The following is a 22517-nucleotide window of genomic DNA, read 5'->3' as shown; positions in this document are numbered from 1 at the left end:
ATTAATGTGCTCGCATGTTGTCTGCTTGCCGTTGCTTAAAGTGATTTTTGTAAGCGTTGAAGATAATTGCAGTCGAGAACAGAGACCCCTGACTTTTGTATTGTTTTATTTACTGAATGCAGGCAATAAACCAGAGATTGTGAAACCTTGTGTCGTGCATGAACGAGGGTCGCTACACGTGCCTTTGGATGGCACATGCCCCTCCCAATATGGCCGCCAAGCAGGCACGGCGAATGCTACCACCTAGCCACGCATGCATTGTTTACATCCAGGCCTCAGTCTGATGGCAACGAGCGACATGGATCCTATCGGGGCTCCCGAAGCCGAACTTTCTGCCGCCATGCGTGCGAAAATCGAAAGGAATCGACAGCGGGCGTTGATGCTCCGACAAGCCCGGATTGCCAGTCGTCCTTCGGCCGCGGAGCTCGGCGCCTCTTCGGCAAAAGTTTGCAAAACAATCGACTCCGGTGCGGGCTTCTTCATCGAGGAAGAAGAAGATTTGGAGAAGATCAAGACCTCCAAGGTGGTCTACCAGCCAGGTAGGAGCGTCAGGTGCATTTCATATTCTTAATGTTTCATAATCTCATGTTTTTTCGTAATTATGTCAGCTCCGGTTATCGAGGAGGACTACCAGTTTTGCGATGACTGTCAAAAACCATTTATGGATTCCTACCTCAGCAACAGCTTTGACCTGTCCGTGTGTGACAAGTGCAGGTACGGTATGAACGATATAGTAGTCTAGACCCCGGGATACGCCACGAACCCGTTTTGATGTGAAATAGCCGTATAACGGGGAAAGAAACGTATGCATTCGTGATACCTTCCAAACCACCAGTAACAAAACAGTATATAGGAAGTAGTAAGTACTACGCATGTGTAGTACTCGCATATATGATTATAAAACATTCTAAATGAGTATGCATGAAAAGGATAAATGAAATTTTATTTACAGTGTATTTGAGCTGGTGCAGGGGAATAGCGAGTGGATGCAGAAGAGTGGAGAGAGGGCTGAAGACTTTGTTGCTTCAATCTCCTCTTTAGTCTTCATAATAGTCCATCCATCCATCCATTATCTGCACAGCTTATCCTCAGTAGGGTCGCAGGGGTGCTGGAGCCCATCCCAGCTATCTTCGGGCAGTGGGCAGGGGACACCCTGAACTGGTTTCCAGCCAGTTGCAGGGCACATAGAGACGGACAACTCACTCCCTCTTTCACATCTAGGGACAATTTGGACAGGCCAAGTTACCTGACATCCATGTTTTTTGGAATGTGGGAGGATACCGGAGTGCCCGGATACAACCCACGCAAGCACGGGGAGAACATGCAAACTCCACACAGGAACGTTCGATCTCATGACGCCGCCGTGCTGACTTCAGACCCAAATTGAGTTATTTTAATCCCTGAACCCAGGTTGAGCATTTACCCCCTTAACTGTTCCTTCTTCAAACAGTGAAAGGAAATAGAGTTGTCTCTTTTGTGATCGATAACGATGTATTGCGTTTGGATTACAACAAGATTAGACGTGGCACTTCAGGATAAACATGTCGTATAAGACAGACTGGGCAGAGAACAGCTGATGATTTTCTGGGCCGTATTGATGACCGTATGCTTCTTGTGAACAAACAATGAGGGCTAAACATGAACATATTTACCTTCCGTGTTCTTGTAACAGGTCTGCACTCCTGCAGGAAGAACATTAGATCATAATAAAAACAAACTTTTGAATGGACAGAAAGCAGCTGATTATTTCCTGGGTTGTATTGATGACCGTAAGGTTCTTGTGAACAAATGAGGAGGGCTGAACATGAACATATTTACCTTCCGTGTTCCTGTAACAGGTCTGCCCTCCTGCAGGAAGAACATTAGATCATAATAAAAACAAACTTTTGAATGGACAGAAAGCAGCCGATGATTTCCTGGGCTATGTCGATGAAATAACTCGATCATTCCCCTCCCCCGCCAGAGACAACACGGAGAAACACAAGTTGATCTCCAGAACGGAGGCCAAGCAGAACTACCTGCTGAAAGACTGTGACCTGGACAAGAGAGAACCTCCTCTCAAGTTCGTCTTGAGGAAAAACCCCCACAATGCTCGCTGGGGAGACATGAAGCTCTACCTGAAGGTGCAGGTGGAGAAGCGTTGCATGGAGGTTTGGGGTTCCCAGGAGGCCCTGGAGGAAGCCAAAGAGAGCCGGGAGGAAAACCGGGAAGTGCAGAAACAAAAGCGCTTCAACAAGAAAGTCAAAGGTTGGTGAGACGCTCCCATTGTGGTAATGTGAATAAATCATTTTTACAAAGAAAAGAAAGAAATAAAAGACATCTAGCTAGAAATCTATCTATCTTGACATCTATCCATCTATCTATCTAGACATCTATCTATCTCTATCTATCTAGACATCTAGACATCTATCTAGACATCTAGACGTCTATCTAGACATCTATCTAGACATCTATCCCTCTAGAAATCTTTCTATCTAGACATCTATCTATCTAGGCATCTAGATGTCTATCTAGACATTTATCTATCTAGACCTCTTTCTATCTAGACATCTACCTATGTATTTCTATCTATCTAGACATTTATCTATTTAGACATCTTTCTATCTAGACATCTATCTATCTCTATCTATCTAGACATCTATCTATCTACACATCCAAACATCTATCTATCTATCCATCTATTTATCTAGACATCAATCTATCTAGACATCTATCGATCTAGACATCTACCTAGACATCTATCTAGACATCTGTCTATCTAGACATCTATCTCTATCTACCTAGACATCTATCTATCTCTATCTATCTATCTAGACATCTATCTATCTCGACATCTATCCAACTATGTCGACATCTATCTATCTAGACTTCTATCTAGACATCTGTCTATCTAGACATCTATCTCTATCTACCTAGACATCTATCTATCTCTATCTATCTATCTATACATCTATCTATCTCGACATCTATCCAACTATGTCGACATCTATCTATCTAGACATCTATCTAGACCACTATCCATCTATCTGGACATCTATCAATCCATCTGGACATCTATCTATCAATCTGGACATATATCTATATGCACATCTATCTATCTATCTGGACATCTATCTATCTATCTACCTAGACATCTATCCATCTATGTCGACATCTATCTATCCAGACCACTATCCATCTATCTGGACATTTATCTATCCCTCTAGACATATATCTATATGCACATCTATCTATCTATCTGGACATCTATCTATCTATCTATCTATCTATCTACCTAGACATCTATCCATCTTTGTCGACATCTATCTAGACCACTATCCATCTATCTGGACATCTATCTATCCATCTGGACATCTATCTATCAATCTGGACATATATCTATATGCACATCTATCTATCTATCTGGACATCTATCTATCTATCTACCTAGACATCTATCCATCTATGTCGACATCTATCTATCCAGACCACTATCCATCTATCTGGACATTTATCTATCCCTCTAGACATATATCTATATGCACATCTATCTATCTATCTGGACATCTATCTATCTATCTATCTATCTATCTACCTAGACATCTATCCATCTTTGTCGACATCTATCTAGACCACTATCCATCTATCTGGACATCTATCTATCCATCTGGACATCTATCTATCCATCTGTACCTCTATCTCTCTATCTGGACATCTATCTATCCATCTACACATATATCTAGACATATATCTATATGCACATCTATCTATCTATCTGGACATCTATCTATCTACCTAGACATCTATCCATCTATGTCGACATCTATCTATCTGGACATCTATCTATCCATCTAGACATATATCTATATGCACATCTATCTATCTATCTAGACATCTATCATTTTTCTCTTAGAGCTTCGTCGGGCGGTGAGGAGCAGCATGTGGACCAAAGACACAAGCGCTCACCAGCACGAATACGGCGCCGAGGAGCTGATGGACGCAGAAGAGGATCTCTACAAGAAAACCTGCCTCACTTGCGGCCATGAACTCACTTATGAAAAGATGTAAAGACAACCGAAACCTTTTTCCACTTACTCCTTTATCACTGTTGGCATTTTCTATTAAAAACACTTGAGGAAACCCGGGGAAATGTTCGAGGATTAAAGTGTTTTTTAGTGTCCTCGATAACTATTTTGGGATCATTGTTTATGAGATTAGACATGGCACTCCGAGATGAACATGTAAAAAAGAATTTACATACAAAAATAAGATAAAAAAAAAAGAATACTACGAACTATAAGCAATATTTGCACTTGTGAGTGCTATGAATGTATAAGCTTTTTAAAATATGAATATTCATTCTCACTCCAAATGTCAGCCATTTTTTTCACTGTTTTGTGTGCTTGTTTAGGGTGGTGATGGCCCTGGTGTCTCTGACACTATAAATCCTTGTTTTAAGGCAGTCATGTCCAAAATCAGACCCCAGGGCCAGCTACGGCCCCTGATCAAATTCCCAATGGCCTCGGTCATAGAATTAATAATATACATTTTTACCCCCAGAAATTCACCATTTCACCAGATGATGGCAGTAGCCCTTCAGCCACCTTGCTTATAGCTTTCTGTGAGAAATTTAGACCACCCAATTTCTAACATCCATCCATCCATTATCTGCACCGCTTATCCTCAGTAGGGTCGCAGGGGTGCTGAATCCCATCCCAGCTATCTTCGAGCAAGGGACACCCTGAACTGGTTGCCAACCAGTTGCAGGCACACAGGGACAGACAACTCACTCGCTCATTCACACCTAGGGACAATTTGGACCGGCCAATTTACCTAACATGCATGTTTTTGTAATGTGGGAGGAAACCGGAGCACCCGGAGGAAACCCATGCAAGCGCGGGGAGAACATGCAAACTCCACACAGGAAGGTTTGATCTCACAACCTCAGAACTGTGCCGCACACCCGCTAACCGCTGTGCTGCCCCCATTTCTAACATGCATACTGTAAATTAAAAAAGAACAGTTGACTGTGAGGGCCGCTGCATTCAGGGCAAGTGGAAATGGGAGTATTTTTTTCACTGAAATCCGAAACAACTGCGTCTGCCTAATTTGCCAAGAGACTGCGGAAAGTAGAGAGGAGGCGGACTCGCTATTTACGTGAACACGTGGTGGTGTAACCCTGGGCACAAAGATTTCCGTCTGCTGCAGGGACGTCGAACTTTTGGACTAGCGTGTGATGTCATCCACTCCGCTGTTGCTAAACTACAACACAGCACCCCGAGGCCATCCTGTTAATGTTTTAATATTCAACACAAGGATACTGCTGGAAGTGTAAATTTCCCTCCCGGGATGAAAAAAGTATCTATGTATGTATGTATGTATCTAGACATCTATCTATCTATCTAGACATCTATCACATCCGGTTTATCAGACTACAACTTTAGGGACATTCCAAGCAAAATAAACAGGCAAAGCACTAATTTTTTCGAAAACATTAAAATAAATGTCTTAAAACTGAATCCAACCGTAAGTAATATGGTTTACTGTTGATTAAACTAAAGTATTGTCTCCCTGTTTATTCAACTCCTTTTGTTTACCTTTCAGTGATGCATTCACCCAAAGCTTAAAAAAACGGTAAAATTAATGTTTGTGATTCTTTTTTTCGATTTAGACATACCAATCTTTAAAAAAATATCGCATACTAATAAAAACGAATGACAATCTTGTTTTTTTTTATTCAAACGACTGATAAATCCTGACGCCATTGGAATTATCTTACGTTTTTATTTCTATTTCATTTACCCCGTCGATTGTCTGAATTCCGAGGTACACTAAATCTAAAAGAGCCGTAGCGTCACACCCACTTTAAAATATTAACTGTGTATTGTTTTTCGACTTTTTCATGCAATTTTGTTTAGTTTTGCAATGTTTATTATTTTAAAATCGTTCCAAAAAAACAAACAATAAAAACTTTCTCGTCAGCATTTGATGACGTCAGCAAAGGCAACAAACACACACAAGATGGCGGCGTTGGAAGATGAGTTTGAAGACGCACCAGATGTCGAGCCCTTAGAACCGACATTAAAGAACATCATCGAACAAAAATCTCTGAAATGGATATTTGTGGGTGGAAAAGGTGGTGTCGGTAAAACCACTTGTAGGTAAGCAGAACTTATCTCATCTTAAGCCTCAAATAGTGAGTCACTGTGCGTCTTGCTAGCTGACATCGATTTAAACGAGTTTGTTTCCTTCTTCCTCTTAAATAATCTATAACTGGTGACTTGGTTTAATTTCACTTCATCGTTTTATTTTATTTCTGTAACAATTGCTGTCATGTCATGTACATTCGTACAAGACCTTTAAATAGTGTGGCTACAAAATGCCGGCTAGCATGCTAAGCTAGCGTGACGTCACAATTTTAATGCATTTTAAGTCAGAATTCGAATAGTCGTTATTGTCTTTGATCACAACATAGTTAACATTGTATACAAAAGGTTTAGGCGTGGCACTCCAGGATAAACATGCAATTAAAGACTTCAAGGAATATAAGGATAGCTATGGACTCCGGTGCTTGAACACTCTTGCTGCTGCTGGACCTTTGTGCTGCCTTTGACACTGTGGACCATAATATCTTACTAGAACGGTTGGAAAAATGGATTGGTTCTCACAGGAACTGTCCTTTTATGGTTCAGATCCTACCTCTCAGATAGGACGCACTTTGTCAAATATGGTGAAATGTTACCTGTGGTGTTCCGCAGGGTTCAGTACTTGGCCCCCTTCTTTTCAGCATTGACCTGCTTCCATTAGATGGATGTATAGATACTTTATTCATCCCCGCAGGGAAATTCACATTTCCAGCAGCATCCCTGAGCTGAGAACAATACAATAATAAAGCAAAAAGAATACAATATACAAATACTTAATGTGACGTGCAAATGCCCACTGTAGCGTGTTATATAGAATATCTAAATAGTGCTACACAGAATACATATTGCAATAAAATTCGGTAATATGCATTGTAGGGGGTGTGGTTTAATGTGGGCTTTTACTCTGCCGGGTGATATTATTCGAAAGTATAATATATTTTTTTTTAATTGTGGAAATGTGGAGGCCTGCCTCACTGAGATAAAAGAATGGATGTCACTCAACATCTTAAGCCTTAACTCTGAAAAGACCGAAATGTTATCTATTGGTCCATCTAGATGCCGTGACTTGTTCTCAAAAACTGCTCTCAACATTGACAAATGTAATATCACCCAGCGTGACTCAGTCAACAATTTACGTTTCATATTTGACCCCGATCTGTCCTTTCAAACACACGTAAAGAATATTTCTAGAACAGCTTTTTTCCATCTTAGCAACATTGCTAAAATTCGCCCTATGCTGTCTCAGTCGGATGCGGAGATTACATGACTTGACTATTTACAAGGTAGTGCTTCTGTTTCACAACCGAATGCATCAATTCCCACCCCCCAGTTGTAGTTTGGCTGTCCAGCTGGCTGCTGTCAGAGAGAGCGTCCTCATCATCTCAACTGATCCCGCTCACAACATCTCCGATGCCTTCGACCAGAAGTTCTCCAAGGTGCCTACAAAGGTCAAGGGCTATGACAACCTGTTTGCTATGGTAAGTATGCAGTTAAGTCTGCGAAAGATATGCCAATAGATGAAGTGGCAGCATTATATGTTGCTAGGATAAAATAAGTCTGCATCACAGAGACTTTTGGGGTAGGGATGCACTGAATCTTGTTTTTTTTAGTTGGACGAAAATTGAGAATATTGCAATTTCAGTTTTGGCTGGAACAAAAAACAACCTGGCTTCCACTCGTGGCAGAGTTTCTGCTCAATGTGGCGGTTTATTTTTCATTTTTCACCTGAGGAAAAAATGGGAGGAAGCCAAAACAGGAGCAGCAAGACGTTTTCTCAAAAATTGGTGTGTTCCACTGTATCTGTGTTTTTCTTGGCTGCTAACCGGACTATGGCTAATGTTTACATGCCAACACGACAAGAGCAAATTTACTGTCAAGTCCTGTTTATTTGTGACACTCTTACTCACAAGGAGTCTCAAAGAGCTTTACAGACCACAGATTATTGCAAACCACAGACTATTATGACACCATCCCCTGATCTAAAACCTACATGAGAGTTAAGGTACCGTAGATTATTAAAACTCTTTTTGTATACTGTCTTTTCAATGTCGGCACATGTGGCTTAAAGTCAGGTGCGGCTTATGTATGGACAAAATGTTTTTCCCTTTAAAATGTCCTGGGTATGGCCCTTTTAGTCTGAATTTTACGGTAGTTTAATCTGATGTTATTGCCCGCTCACTCTTATTTTGTATTTATCTATATCAAAGCAGTATGACAATTAAGGCAAGTTGATTTTTAGTCATAACTCCAGTTGGTTCAGATGTTTACTGCCACAATCCGGGTTTGATTCCCATAGCATCCATTACTGAGAAAACGTGGTCAGCAATATTTGCCGACTGACGAATCGTTGCTCAATTTCGGTGATATACTACTCTAAAACCTCAGTACAAGGCGCATCCAAACTTTCAGTGTTCTTTGGGGTAAACAAATAAATGCGGTTCAGCAACCCAGAAACACGTACTTTTATGTGTGACATTTACCGTATTTTCCGCACTATAAGGCGCACCGGGTTATAGGGCGCACCCCGAAAAAATAGTTTTTGGTCCTATTTTTGACATAGATAAGGCGCACCGGATTATAAGGCGCTACAATGGGAACGTGGACAAAACAGTCAGATAGTTCAGTCAAACTTATTACCCCCTTAACATTCCCAAGGCTTGCAAAGACGCAAATACGTGTCGAGAACACGTGCGGATGCGGTGTCCGTACGATGTCACTCAAATACATCGTTCCAAATATCATTCGGAAGGTTAAAGTCTTGGGATTCAAGAAATGCCAACCATTCCTTAGTTTCTATTTTCTTTTTCGCTCGCAACTTTACTGTATATATGACAATAAACACTTGGAATTGAGTTGAGTTTAAAAATAGACACTCCATTCCATCCATTATCTGCACCACTTATCACAGAAACATCGAGTTCAGTCTGAAACAAGATACAGGGATAATATATATAGCCAGAGTAGCTCACCGAAGTCGTTGTGTTCATGATAATGTGCAGCCGTGGTCCTCTTATATCCGTGAGTTTAGTAAATCCAGGAGAATAAAATATTTACAAATACAAAATAGTAAAAAAAATGCTTTCTGTATGCCGTCAGCCACGTGCTATACGCATTCATCTTTTTCGGCCAATTGCAGGCTTTGTTTTGCCGTTTAAGCCAATGCCAGCCTGTAAATGATAAAAAGGATCCTCCCCTTGACCTCCGAATAACTTTAGCCAATAGTGATCCATTCAAATGATGATTGACACATTGGTTAGCCAATGAAACGCCGGTAAATAAATCCCAGCATACACCGTGGACTACTTGGCGTTCGGGGGAAAATCGAGTCGGCGGCTGCAAGTTAGTTGCAAGACTTTGCGAATTAATTTTGTTCCATAAATAAGGCGCACTGTATTATAAGGCACATGGTCAGCTTTTGAAAAAAATAAAGGCTTTATAGTGCGGAAAATACGGTAATCAGTTCGTTCCCAAAGTTCATTGGCTGTACTAAGCTATGCACCGCGAGAGTTTAATTTTGCCAAATATGCAAGTGTGACTTGTGTCACCATTATCACCACCTGTTTTTCTGTCACTATTCACTGTCCTGTCCAGCTAAAATGAACTTCAAGGGAAAGGGGGAAATAGTGTAGTGTAGCTATTTATTTTTTTATTATTATTAACAGCACTTTACTCACAGTATAATTAACTAGCTTGTTTATCATTTTTAATTTCTCAACAAGTACTTTTTTGGTTTCTTATTGTACGAGTGGATTTTTTTAAGCACTTAGATGTCTTTTTTTTGTTAGAATTTATGAAACGAAACACTTAAAACTAGTATCTCGTAATATGACTGTCAATTATTTATTAATTTGTATTGTATATTTTTTAGCAAGTCAGTGTAAATTAGTATGTATGTAACTGCGGTGTAGCCGTCCCACCAAGGATCCACATTCAGGCTGGACTGGATGATGAGGCTTTAATTTTAGTTACGTTAGTAGCACGCTGGAGACTAAAATAAGCGACACAACATACACACACAATGTGGTTAGCACCTTCGCTGGTTTTCAACATCGTTAGCAGCGCACTGGATACTGCTCAAAGCATATCAAACAAACAGTTTTCTTTTCAGTTGACATACAATATAGTTAAAAAAATCAACCTTTACAATAATTTTTACATACATTTTAACAAGATACTTTTAACAAGTGATCTTATAGTGGTTTTAACTTTTACAATGAAATCAACTCGACATATTTTTCAATCTGAATTTGAACCAACATCATCCTTTTTATATATTTGTGAAAACAGAAATAATTACAATAACAAGATGGCGACAGAAACAAAACGAAAATAAATCCAAACAGCTTGACAACATCGATTATATTACTGTGTATGTTGCAAGATTTGTCAGTCGTGTTTTTTTTTAATGTTGTCAATTAAATTTTTGCGGAGCACCAAAAAGTCGTGGTCTACCGTTAGCAGCGCGCTGGAGACTGCTTACAATGTCCGCCTTCAGGTGTTATACAGGTGTTATGCCGAGAAATGCATCCCTGCCGAGATTTGGATCCCCTAGCTACAATAAGCACTTTTACCTCTCACTTTTATATCACTTTTCGGGAATGTGATGGCGAACATATAACTAAAACCACTTTGTCTTGCATTTGTTGGGAATGTAATAGAACTTAAACCATTCCTTCTTTGTATTTGTTCTGAATGTAATCGAACGGTAACGCACACCGTATATAAATCACTTTTGAGCAGGTAACCTGTTTATTTTGCCTTTTTCTACTCAAATCGCTCGTATTGAAACTGTTGTGCACTCTACCATAAAGCTTATTTCAGCATAATAAGCTTTATGGTAGACCATAACAGTTCTTAAAAGTGATTTTTATACGGTGTGCATTACCGTTGGTTTACATTCCCAACAAATGCAAGACGAAGTGGTTTTGGTTATTTGTTCGCCGTTACATTCCCGAAAAGTGAGATAAAAGTGAGATAAAACGAGGTAAAAGTGCTTATAACACCGGTCATAGAATCGGAGGCTAAACTAAACCTTACCCCTTACCAGCAGATGGCACTGTTGGACTCGTCATTGCAGGAGACTTATACACAAACTATACAAACATATTTCAGCAGGATTTTCAACAGAACAAAAGTTATTACACCAGTTACATGTAATTGACTTATTGTCAGGTTAAAAACGATATCCGGATGAAATAAACGTTTAAGTTCCAATCAAACTCGTTTATTAAAGAAAAGGAAGCACATTGAAACAAGGACAAATTGCGTTCTTGAATTGAAATGAAATACTGACTGAAGTGTGCGCCTCCTTTTTATATGGTCTTGTGGATTCTGATTAGAGGACACCATAAGGTTTCTGATTGGTTCAAACTGGAAATGCAGTGTATAATGTTAGTCGCTAGATAGCATGCGAGTATAATAAATGAGCAATAGGGATAGTGAACTCTGTAAAAACCTAAGTTTCTGTGGGGGGCAAAGTAAGCTCCACTTGGAATTTGAAAGTCAAACTCTCCCAGAACAGAACGTACCCAATGGCCTTCAAGTTGTAGTTGTTGTAAAGGAGTTCCGTGCACTTGTTTGATAACAGATAGTAGTCTACCAGTGAGCGCTTGAATTCTAGCTTTTAATGAATGAAAACTTTATTTCGAACTTTAAAATAAAAACAAAAACTCAACAACAAAATAACGTTACATAATATGTTCGAAAAGGGATAGTAAGAAGCAAATTGCTTATATTCCATACCCCTTCATCTTCCCTATTAAGTACATTTTACAGATCCTCTTCTCCTCTTGTGCCTAATATAACAAAGTCTCATGGATATACACATTACATAGGTCAGATATCAATAATTATAATAATAACAATAGTCACATATTTTATACACTAATCTTCGTAGTACCCATCCCTTAAATAGATAGATAGATACTTTATTCATCCCCGCAGGGAAATTCACATTTACAGCAGCATCCCTGAGCTGAGAACAATACAATAATAAAGCAAAAAGAATACAATATACAAATACCCAATGTGACGTGCAAATGCCCACTGTAGCGTGTTACATAGAATATCTAAATAGTGCTACACAGAATACATATTGCAATAAAATTCGGTAATATGCAATGTAGGGGGTGTGGTTTACTGTGGGCTTTTACTCTGCCGGGTAGAGTTAAAGAGCCTCATGGCATGAGGAAGAAAAGATCTCTTCAGTCTGTCCATAGTACAAGACAGTGACAGCAGTCTGTCGCTGAAACTGCTCTTTTGGCTGGAGATAATGCTGTGTAGTGGATGTGATGGATTGTCCATGATTGACCACAGCTTTTCCAGTGCCCGGCTCTCAGCTACTGTTGTCAGGCTGTCCAGCTCTGTGCCCACAACGGAGCTCGCTTTCCTCGCCAGTTTATTGAGACGAGAGGCATCCTTCTTCTTGACGCTGCCTCCCCAACACGCTGTCGCATAGAAGAGGGCGCTTGCCACAACTGTTTCATAGAATATTTTCAGGAGCTTTTTGCAGATTTTGAAGGAGGCCAGCCTTCTGAGGAAGTAAAGTCGGCTTTGCCCTTTCCTACATAGAGCTTCTGTGTTGGCAGTCCAGTCCAGTTTGTTGTCCAGCTGCACACCCAGGTATTTGTAGGTCTGGACAAATTCTACACATTCTCCTTTGATGGTTACAGGAACCGGGTGAGTTCTAGTTCTCCTGAAGTCCACCACCATCTCTCTGGTCTCGGTGGTGTTCAGGTGCAGGTGGTTTGCGTTGCTCCATCGGACAAAGTCCTGAATCAATTTCCTGTACTCCTCCTCCTGCCCATTTCTGATACATCCCACGATCGCAGTGTCGTCGGCAAACTTTTGCACATGGCAGGACTCAGAGTTGTACTTAAAGTCCGATGTATACAGAGTGAATAGAGATCCTGTGCTGCTAACCACAGTGTCCGATGTACAGCCCCCCTGTTTCACATACTGGGGTCTGCATTAGCGTCATAATGCCACTAGTCACCAAACTTCACTGCGGCACCAATGATAATAACAACTATATTAGAAATAATATTTATAATAACAGTTATGATATGATAATAGCAACAATAACAACAAAGTTAACCATAGTTGTAAACGCACTGTTCCCAATCTCCTGTATCACTCATGCCCCATTTTCTTAATCTCTATTCCGCCAGCAATGTTTTTTTTGTATTTAAATTTGAACAAGTGAGTAGTTGGACATTGTTTGATCTCGTCTTGTAAATTGTTCCAAAGTTTGACACCACACACAGACACACACACATACTTTTCCTGGTAGTTCTCACCTTTGGGATTATGAATTTACTACAGCCCCTTAAGTTATAATTTCCCTCTTTCCGAATGAATCATTTTTGGATGTTTTCTGGCACTATGTTTTTGTTGACCTTAAATAGCAGTTGTGCAGTGAAAAAAATACTAAATCAACCAATTTTAATAATTTGGACTGAAGGAATGATATATTAGAACCTTCTTGTCCTGGCCTTGAAGGTGCTTGCTCCTGAGAACAACTTGAAAACTGTATACACGTATAAAGATGGAATTTAGAATAAAAGGCACACTTAGACCATAATTTCCCTTACTTAACTTATTTTCGCAAATTTTTGTTGCTATGTTTTCAGCTTTTTGACAAGTTGTTTCACTTTTTCGGTTGAGGCCCCAAATTTTCATTTCGGTGCGTCCCTACGTTGAAGTCTTTTGACAATCGTGCATAGAAAGATGACATGAACTAAATTCTTCTCGTTGCTTGCGTAGGAAATCGATCCAAGTCTGGGGGTAGCAGAACTGCCCGATGAGTTCTTTGAGGAAGACAACATGCTCAGCATGGGCAAGAAGATGATGCAGGAGGCCATGAGCGCCTTCCCTGGCATTGATGAAGCCATGAGTTATGCAGAGGTTATGAGGTAAGACATTTTCCCAGTGATGCAAACAATCCAAATCCCAACGAATGAATCTCCTTTGCTCGTCTCTTCTACCTCAGGCTAGTGAAGGGAATGAACTTCTCGGTGGTGGTCTTCGACACCGCGCCTACCGGCCACACTCTGCGCCTGCTGAACTTCCCCACCATCGTGGAACGCGGCCTGGGCCGCCTCATGCAGATCAAGAACCAGATCAGTCCGTTCATCTCGCAGGCGAGGAGGCGTGCAAAGCGACTGCCATCGTTTGATGAACGCAACATGAGCTCACTGCTTTCTCTCGTTGCTTCTTCTTAGATGTGCAACATGCTGGGCCTGGGCGACATGAACGCAGACCAGCTGGCATCTAAGCTAGAAGAGACCCTGCCGGTTATTCGCTCAGTGAGTGAGCAGTTCAAAGACCCTGTGAGTCACTTGTGTTTTCTGCAAGAATAATGAGTAGATCATTGTATTTGAAAATGGTGAATACTCGCATATATAGACTAGCTCCTTAGAAAGAAAACAGAATAAAACCAATTGTTTCTCTCAAACTCAGTTTGGGGAGTATTAAAATTTAAATTTCATGGAAATATATTATCCCTAGATGTGCATGTGTGTGTGGATGTTAAGAGGGGACTGTATGAGAGTCTGAACGCAGATTTGAGAAGGAAATTAGATGTTTTTGAGATGAAGTGTTTGAGGAGTATGTTAGGAGTGACAAGATTGGATAGATTGAGAAATGAAATCGTGAGAGAGAACTGGAGTAGTAGTGGAACTGAGCAAGCTTGTGGATGAGAGAGTACTCGGTTGGTTTGGACACATAGAGAGGATGGATGAGGAACGAATGTTGAAGAGGATCTACAGAGCAGAAGTCAATGGAAGGAGACCAAAAGGAAGGCCACGATTGACGTGGATGGATGGTGTTATGAGTGCACTGCAGGAAAGAGGTCGAAATCTAGTGGAAGCTAGAGCTCTTGTTGGTGATAGGAATGAGTGGAGAGGTGTTGTAAAAGGATAGTGAGATGTTTGGACTTGTTCTATGATACTGCAGGGGTAAACCAGCGAAAGCCGTCGGGCCCTGCTGTTGAACAGAAGAGTGTGTTGTGTCACCCTGACCCGAGTGACATGGCCGCTTTCTTGTGTCCCATTTCATCTGGAGGGACGAAAGCATGACCAACTTCGGTGCCGATGTGCCTAACCTGTTTGGGTGTTTGGGCATTTGGGTTGGCCATGGTCCAAAGATTTTTGTGTGTTTTTGCTACTTTTTCCCTTTTTTCTTTTCTTTTTTTGTATGTGTTTGTCTTGCTGTCGGGCACCCCTCTTGAGGGATATGACCCGGGTAGATGGATAGATAGATAGACATGTGCACCAATAGATGTACGATGAACAGTTGTTTCCATCAACATTTTTTTTTTAAATTAAGAGTATATGTAGAACCAAAAATTGAGCCTGTGTTGGAAAGCCGCATTTAAGTTAATTCAATTTTGAAAATGAAAGTTTTGTTTCCCTAATGATTTAGTTTGATGGATATCTGGCTTTTCAGGATAAAATAATGGATATTGAAAGACTAAAACCCAATCCCGTTCCTTCCTCTCTCTTTATCTTCTTACTCCCTCTTCCTTGGCGAGGGCAAGGGAACAATTCCACACAGAATTGAGGCACTTCCTTCTTACCTCTTGGTATTGGCAGGTGGCGTGACGAGGTTAGACACTTGGGCACTCCTGACCTATCTTCATGAAATGGGGGCTTCTACCCTTTATTTTTATTCCCTCTCTCCCACTTACGTGGTGAGCAAAGGGACAATTCCACTTTGAATTAGGAAGGTTCTTCCTGCTAACCACTTCATTCCTTCCCACAATTGCTTCCAGCTGGTCAGAAATAACAAGAGGGCGTGACTAAGGAGTTGATGCCGCACTCCCAACCTATCTTTATTAAAAGAGGGATTATTTCACTTAATCTCACTCTTCCACTACCTTGTTGGAAAAGGAAGAATTCCTGTAGGAATTGGGATGGTACTTCCTGCTTTCCATTTCACTCCTTACAATTCCAATCCAAGACCTACCCAAAGTAAATCTTAAGATGTTTTTGAACTGTTTGTAGAATATGGATGTTTTTGGTCTTTTGAAAGGTAACACTCTGAAGTTTGGTCTCAAATTGAAATAATCACTGCAAGTGCTACTTATATTGAGTAATCTGAGTTGGAACACAGAGAAATAGGTTTTTATTCTCGACGGATACTTTTTTTCTTGATCAAATGCTTGCAGATAAGAGTAGCATGGGCATCTTTGCTGGAAAAATGATGAGACCGTAGCTTGAAGTCTTACCCAGTACCTTGTCAAATTGGGTCACGTTCTAAAAAACTAAACATTGTATTTTACACCTTTTTCTAAAAGTATGTATAGGAGTTTCCAAAGGTGACCATTTGGAGACAACCAGTTCACGGCCCTAAAAACTGTATTCCTGTATTTTATCATGGCAAATTTGTAGACATTGTGAAAGAGTTGTAAATGTTTGACCTATCTTTCCAGAAGTCAATCTAAGATTGTGCTCAATTGCGCGTTTATTTTAGGCTCTGATTTCAATACAGCTCGTAAAATTACGTTAGAAATTTCATTGGCTAACCAATGTGTCTGTAACTATTTCACTCGGTCACTATAGGCTCAAGATTTTTGAAGCTGAAATAGTTCATTACATTTTTTCATAATACCGGCCCTCATAGGTTGTGACAGGCTAAGGACTGTGAAAAAAGCTCACAATTGTCAGAGTAGTGTCAATCAACATTCAGAGGCTAACACCTATTTTGAAAATCATCTGATGAGCAGGGTTGGGTAGGGTTACTTTAACTGGATTACTTTCAATGACTTTTGGATGACTCCAATACCAAATATGCTAATAAAAGACAAAAGAAACTAAATATGAATAAAATGATGACTCACAACACGTGGTAAGCTTTCTCTCCTGGCTTTGATCTCTTCGATCTCCGGCAAAACTAACATAAAATGCGACAGAAACAAAATGAAAATCAATCCAAACAGCTTGCCAACATCATTTTTGCCGTTCCATGTGTTCCGTTACTCCCCAAGGCTGCACAAAATGTAGTCATTTTATTCATATTCAGTTTCTTTTGTCTTTTATTAGCATATTTGGTATTGGAGTAATCCAAAAGTAATCCAGTCAAAGTAACCCTACCAACCCTGCTGATGAGTCTGTTTATTTTTTAAAGGGAGTTATGGAGCCAAACAGACAGATTACAACAAGGAGCGTCAAACGATGCAGGAATGCTTTTAGGCGGATTTTTTTTTAAATCTGTCTGCATTTTCCTGTGTTTTTGAGTTAATATTTTACACGGTTGGATTCACTGGACCATACTGAATGTCACCACACCATATTTTTAGGGATTCATGTCATGAGTAGAATTTTGTGTAAGTTATACCAGCTTTACAGTTTTTGGGTATCTTGTTTCAGACTGATCGTAATTTTTCTATGATGACTATATTTTGAAATGGTCATCATATTTTGAATCCCAAGTCTGTGGCCTAACGTATTTCAGTGCCTGATGACATCGTGAATACACAACTTTGTTTATCAACAGTCTGACGCCCTGCCGATGGAACGTTAAGGGGTTGATATCCCCTAAATCGTTGCAGAGTAATGGGACAGTCTTTGTCCCTTCGTGAGCACTCATAGCAAGATTAAGGGGAAACGTGGAGGGGATGGGGGAGTAATGGGTTTGAGCGTCGATATGTGCTGTTGATGTCATCAACACATTCAAGCTAGTCAGCCTTCTTCAACAGGATTTTACTCATCTAAATATTTTAAACAATCATCAGAAATACATCTCCGCATGCTTTTTTGTCATTTAATCCTTGTGTCATTCTAAGTCAATGTCCTTTTCTGGGCTTACAGGAGCAAACCACCTTCATCTGCGTGTGCATCGCCGAGTTTTTGTCCCTGTACGAGACGGAGCGACTCATTCAAGAGCTGGCCAAATGCCGCATCGATACTCACAACATTGTGGTCAACCAGCTGGTTTTCCCCGACGCCGACAGGCCGTGTAAAATGTGTGAAGCGCGCCACAAGATTCAGTCCAAATATTTGGACCAGGTGAGGTTGGCCGCTAAGTTCCTTTTTGCTCATTAAAAATTATGGACGCAATCAAATGAAAATTTGGGGTAGAAACTGTAAGGTTTTAACATTTATTAAACTGAAATCTGACTCCGAAGACACTTCATGTGTCTTGTCTAAACCCTTACAGTTGGAGCATGTCCAGAAGTCAGAGAAATTATTGAGCCAAGCGCCGAATATAGTCCACATGTTAATTTATTTAGCCAAATCAAAGAGTTGAACAAATCAGGTCTTTTCTGCCAGTGCCAATTTTTACAATCATGTGCAGAAGTTGACGGGGTTTCAGGGTCTTCCCATCTTATCACCCATGCCGATGAAATTTTCACGCCCCATGACCAAGCCTCTGGCTGATTGGTCCGCGGTCGTCGAGGCAAATTTTCCAACCATGATTTGAAGAATGGGAGGAGGGGTGATAGGACGTGCCAGGCACATACTCCCAACACCCCAGGCGAGGTGATCAGTCTTTGTTATCTGCACAGACTGAAACCAAAGACACATTCCTAAGCAAATCTATCTAGACATCCAGACATCTATCTATATAGACATCTACCTATGTATGTAGACATCTAGACATCATCTATCTATCTTCCCTGTGAAGGTACTGGTAAAAAGAAACATTGGGCTCGAAAGTGCTTGAATTCGGCCATTACAAGGTGTACGGATCCTGACCACAACAGAAAGGCTCGTCCTGGTTATTTAATTTTGCACTCGTAAGAAGCAAAATCCCTCAACCGGCATAATGTTTGTCTGTCACAGATGGAGGACCTCTACGAAGAGTTCCACATTGTGAAATTGCCTCTGCTGCCGCATGAAGTCCGAGGTGCTGACAAGGTCAACACCTTCTCCAAGCAGCTTCTGGATCCCTACAAGCCGCCCAACAAGTAATTCGGGGTTGCAGCACCCCTCGAACCGGCCTCCCGCTTGGAGTATACAAACTGGTGGACGTTCAGCGTTGGTACTGCCTGCCTCCCCCATCATGCTTTGCAGCCATTAGACCTTCTCCAACACATTTAACCAGCTAAGTTTCCTCCATATTGAGCATCGTTGACATCATCATTCAGCTCCTACACTCATATCTTTTCTTGTGGAGTTTTTGTCACATTCCCTAAATGAAGACTATTTAAAGAGAAAAAGAAAACCAGAGCTGTTTTGGGTTCTTTCTTTCAACACACTCAATGGTAAATGCTTTTCAAGTCACTGAAGACTTGCCAATGCGGTTCATCTTACCCATTCACACACGCTCTCACACACCGATAGCGGTGACAGCCATGCAAGGCGCTTATTCAAGTCAAGTCATGTTTATTTGTCATGCCCTTAATCACAAAGAGTCTCAAAGGGCTGCACAGATCAAAGACTATTGCAAACTACAAACTATTATGACACCATCCCCTCAACTAAAACCTACATGAGGGCAAGGAAAAACTCCAAAACCTCAGTATGAGTCAAGTCAAGTCATGTTTATTTGTATAGCCCTTAATCACAAAGAGTCTCAAAGGGCTGCACAGATCAAAAACTATTGCAAATTACAGACTTTTATGACACCATCCCCTCAACTAAAACCTACATGAGGGCAAGGAAAAACTCAAAAACCTCAGTTTGAGTCAAGTACAGTCATGTTTATTTGTGACGCCCTTAATCACAAAGAGTCTCAAAGGGCTGCAAAGACCACAAACTATTGCAAACTATTATGACACCATCCCCTGATCTAAAACCTACATGAGGGCAAGGAAAAACTCAAAAACCTCAGTATGAGTCAAGTCACTTTTATTTGTGATGCCCTTAATCACAAAGAGTCTCAAAGGGCTGCACAGAACACAGATTATGGCAAACCACAGACAATTATGACACCATCCCCCCTTCTAAAACCTACATGAGGGCAAAAAATACACTTATTATCAACATATAATATAGGTATGCTATAGAGTAGAAGTGTGTTTTAAGCTTCAATTTAAACATTTCCACTGAGGTTGCAGATCGAATCTCAGGGGGAAGAGCATTCCACAGCTCCGGGGCACAAAATGAGAATGCTCTATGGATTTCACCTTGGCTCTTGGGATCACTCGTAGACCAGCGTTTTCAGAGCGAAGGCTCCCGAGCGGAACATAGGGCGAAATCAAATCTGAAAGATATGAGGGAGCAAGTCCATGCATGATTTGGTATAAAACTAACAGAACCTTAAAATCACATCTTAAGCTAACAGGGAGCCAATGCAGGTGAGCTAAAATCGGGGTCATGTGATCAAACTTTCTTGTCTTACTTGATAGCCTCGCTGCAGCATTTTGTACCAGCTGAAGGCTCTTGATTTTGGACTTCGGGAGACCGGAGAGTAGTGCATTACAGTCATCGAGACGGGAAGTAACAAACGCTGAATTATAATCTCCGCATCGGACTGGGACAGCATGGGACGAAATTTAGCAATGTTGCGAAGATGGAAGAAAGCTGTTCTACTAATATTCTTCACGTGTGTTTGAAGGGACAGATCGGGGTCAAATATGACTGCTTATCTACCGAGACTTACTGTCTGGATAGTTCTGATGAGCTTTTAACCTGGGTTTTATTTTGAAATTCAAAGGCAGATCATGACCAAACAATGCCCCTTTTGAGGTTCAGGCACGGGTCTGAGTTTGTCTGAACTTGATTATTGTGCATTGCTTGTGTGACAGCAGGCCTAGCTTACCGTATTTTCACATTCTTTCCCGTATCTTAAAACGTAGAAAATTCAAACTTTGTGTTGCTCGTAGGTATGACAATACGAGTCACATCTGTAAGATGACTACTATTGATCGATGTCGTATAAAATGCCGGTTTGCTATTAGTTTGTGTTATGGTGCCATGAAGAAACCGATATGCTATTGGCTGAACTCCCTCCTAACAATGCTTTTCTCTTCATTCAGCTTCAATTTTTGTCTTACAATCTTGAATTAGTTTAGCTATGGGTCCCACTACTTGCAGTGATTCAAAGGGAGCTAGATGGATACTTAATTCATCACCGTAGGGAAATTCACACTTCCAGCAGTATCCTTTTGTTGTTTATTAACAGGATGGCCTCGGGGTGCTGTGTTGTAGTTTAGCGACAGCGGAGTGGGTGACGTCACACGCTGGGCCAAAAGTCCGACGTCCCTGCAGCAGGTGGAAATCTTTGTGCCCAGGGTTACACCACCTCGTGTTCACGTAGATAGCGAGTCCGCCTCCTCTCAGGCTTTTGTGTCTCCGTCTGCCCTAACAATGCTGAAGTTCCACGTTAGCGTTTGGGATACTAGACGTGGGCCACGTTTCCGTAAAACACAGCATACTGCACTCCCTGTACGCTTTGATGTTTTTCACCAGCACAGCCAGTTCGTCGGTCTTATTTGGTTGAGAGTTCACATTTACCATGATTACGGACGGTACCGAAGACTTATAACGGCGCTAGACGCTTAGCCTTAGTTACGGCTCTGCATCCACGATAGGGCCCCCTCATCACGCCGGCACGAGAATTCTGCAGGGCAAGGAGTTGATTCCTCGAATAAACTCATTTTTGTGCGTTAAAACCCGTAACGATAGGATAGAAAGTAATCCAAAGTGTAGTTGTCAAACGGGACGAAAAACGCCGAAGATAGAAGCAGACACTTAAAACAATAAATCACAAAAAGAGCAAAATAACACGGAGCTGCTGGAAAGGCTGCCACTCACGGTGGCGCCTATGATGATGATAACCATGGAAACAAAGCTTGCAATTATTGATTGAGTGATTGAAATTTTCATCTTTTCCCTCAATAAATACAAAGAATGCATACACATTGTTACCCTCGCTGAGGAATCGCTCCGTAAACAATTGACGATCGGGACAATTATGACGACTAAGGATGTGATTAAAGCTACAAAGTCCTCTGAAGGGTATTTGTAATCCATTCAAATTTTAAAATCAGTTTTGAATTAAATCCGCCATCTTCCACGTTCTCTGCATTGTTGGGAATTAATATCAAAAAGTACAGTTTACCAAATTGTTCCAATTAGTTATCTGACTCCATTAACCAAACACAACCTACATTCACCCAACAATTTATGCGCGCTCGTTTCTTGAGGGGAAAACATGAACAAGAAAGCCGACATTTTCACACGGAGGCAGATTTGATTTCATCAACAATTTAACTCGGTGTACTCCATTGAAAACGGCCGAATTAGTGTCGTTGGCGTCTGTGGGAAGCCTCTTTCTCAAGTCCTTTAGCTCTCTCCTATTGGCCATCTTCTCCCCGCATGATGGCGTGCCGACTCCTCCCATGGGCGTGCCAAGGAAGCCCCCCTGGTCTTCTCCATCTCGTCGAAGAGCGTCGCGATGTCTGGAATACTCAAAACAACACAGAGCGTTTCCACGTCATCAGGG

The 22517-nt window shown here is 41.0% G+C and overlaps 2 protein-coding genes across 2 annotated transcripts; both read left to right on the top strand.

The window, feature by feature from the left end:
• Positions 1–180: 180 nt before the first annotated feature.
• xpa (xeroderma pigmentosum, complementation group A) lies at positions 181–4238 on the top strand. The gene is made up of 4 exons (XM_088342982.1): positions 181–539; positions 609–714; positions 1964–2247; positions 3893–4238. The coding sequence occupies exons 1-4, from the start codon at positions 254–256 to the stop codon at positions 4045–4047; spliced, it is 831 nt and encodes a 276-aa protein (XP_088199108.1). The 5' UTR covers positions 181–253; the 3' UTR covers positions 4048–4238.
• A 1737-nt stretch (positions 4239–5975) lies between these two features.
• get3 (guided entry of tail-anchored proteins factor 3, ATPase) lies at positions 5976–19295 on the top strand. The gene is made up of 7 exons (XM_088341384.1): positions 5976–6140; positions 7456–7603; positions 13890–14038; positions 14116–14266; positions 14348–14455; positions 17936–18133; positions 18911–19295. The coding sequence occupies exons 1-7, from the start codon at positions 6001–6003 to the stop codon at positions 19037–19039; spliced, it is 1023 nt and encodes a 340-aa protein (XP_088197510.1). The 5' UTR covers positions 5976–6000; the 3' UTR covers positions 19040–19295.
• The last annotated feature ends 3222 nt before the right edge of the window (positions 19296–22517 follow it).

The sequence above is a fragment of the Urocampus carinirostris genome, chromosome 8, assembly GCF_059441175.1.
Source record: "Urocampus carinirostris isolate Australia breed hairy pipefish chromosome 8, RoL_Ucar_1.0, whole genome shotgun sequence".
In the NCBI taxonomy this organism is placed as follows: Eukaryota; Metazoa; Chordata; class Actinopteri; order Syngnathiformes; family Syngnathidae; genus Urocampus; species Urocampus carinirostris.
Note: the sequence above shows the minus strand (reverse complement) of the source record. Positions and strands in the feature narration are given on the sequence as shown.

Coding starts and splice junctions, on each gene's coding strand:
- xpa (XM_088342982.1), top strand. CDS start 254: ATGCATTGTTTACATCCAGGCCTCAGTCTGATGGCAACGAGCGACATG. Junction 715..1,963: donor TCCGTGTGTGACAAGTGCAG/GTACGGTATGAA, acceptor CTCCCCCGCCAG/AGACAACACGGAGAAACACA. Junction 2,248..3,892: donor CTTCAACAAGAAAGTCAAAG/GTTGGTGAGACG, acceptor TTTTTCTCTTAG/AGCTTCGTCGGGCGGTGAGG.
- get3 (XM_088341384.1), top strand. CDS start 6,001: ATGGCGGCGTTGGAAGATGAGTTTGAAGACGCACCAGATGTCGAGCCC. Junction 14,039..14,115: donor AGTTATGCAGAGGTTATGAG/GTAAGACATTTT, acceptor CTTCTACCTCAG/GCTAGTGAAGGGAATGAACT. Junction 14,267..14,347: donor TCAGTCCGTTCATCTCGCAG/GCGAGGAGGCGT, acceptor GCTTCTTCTTAG/ATGTGCAACATGCTGGGCCT.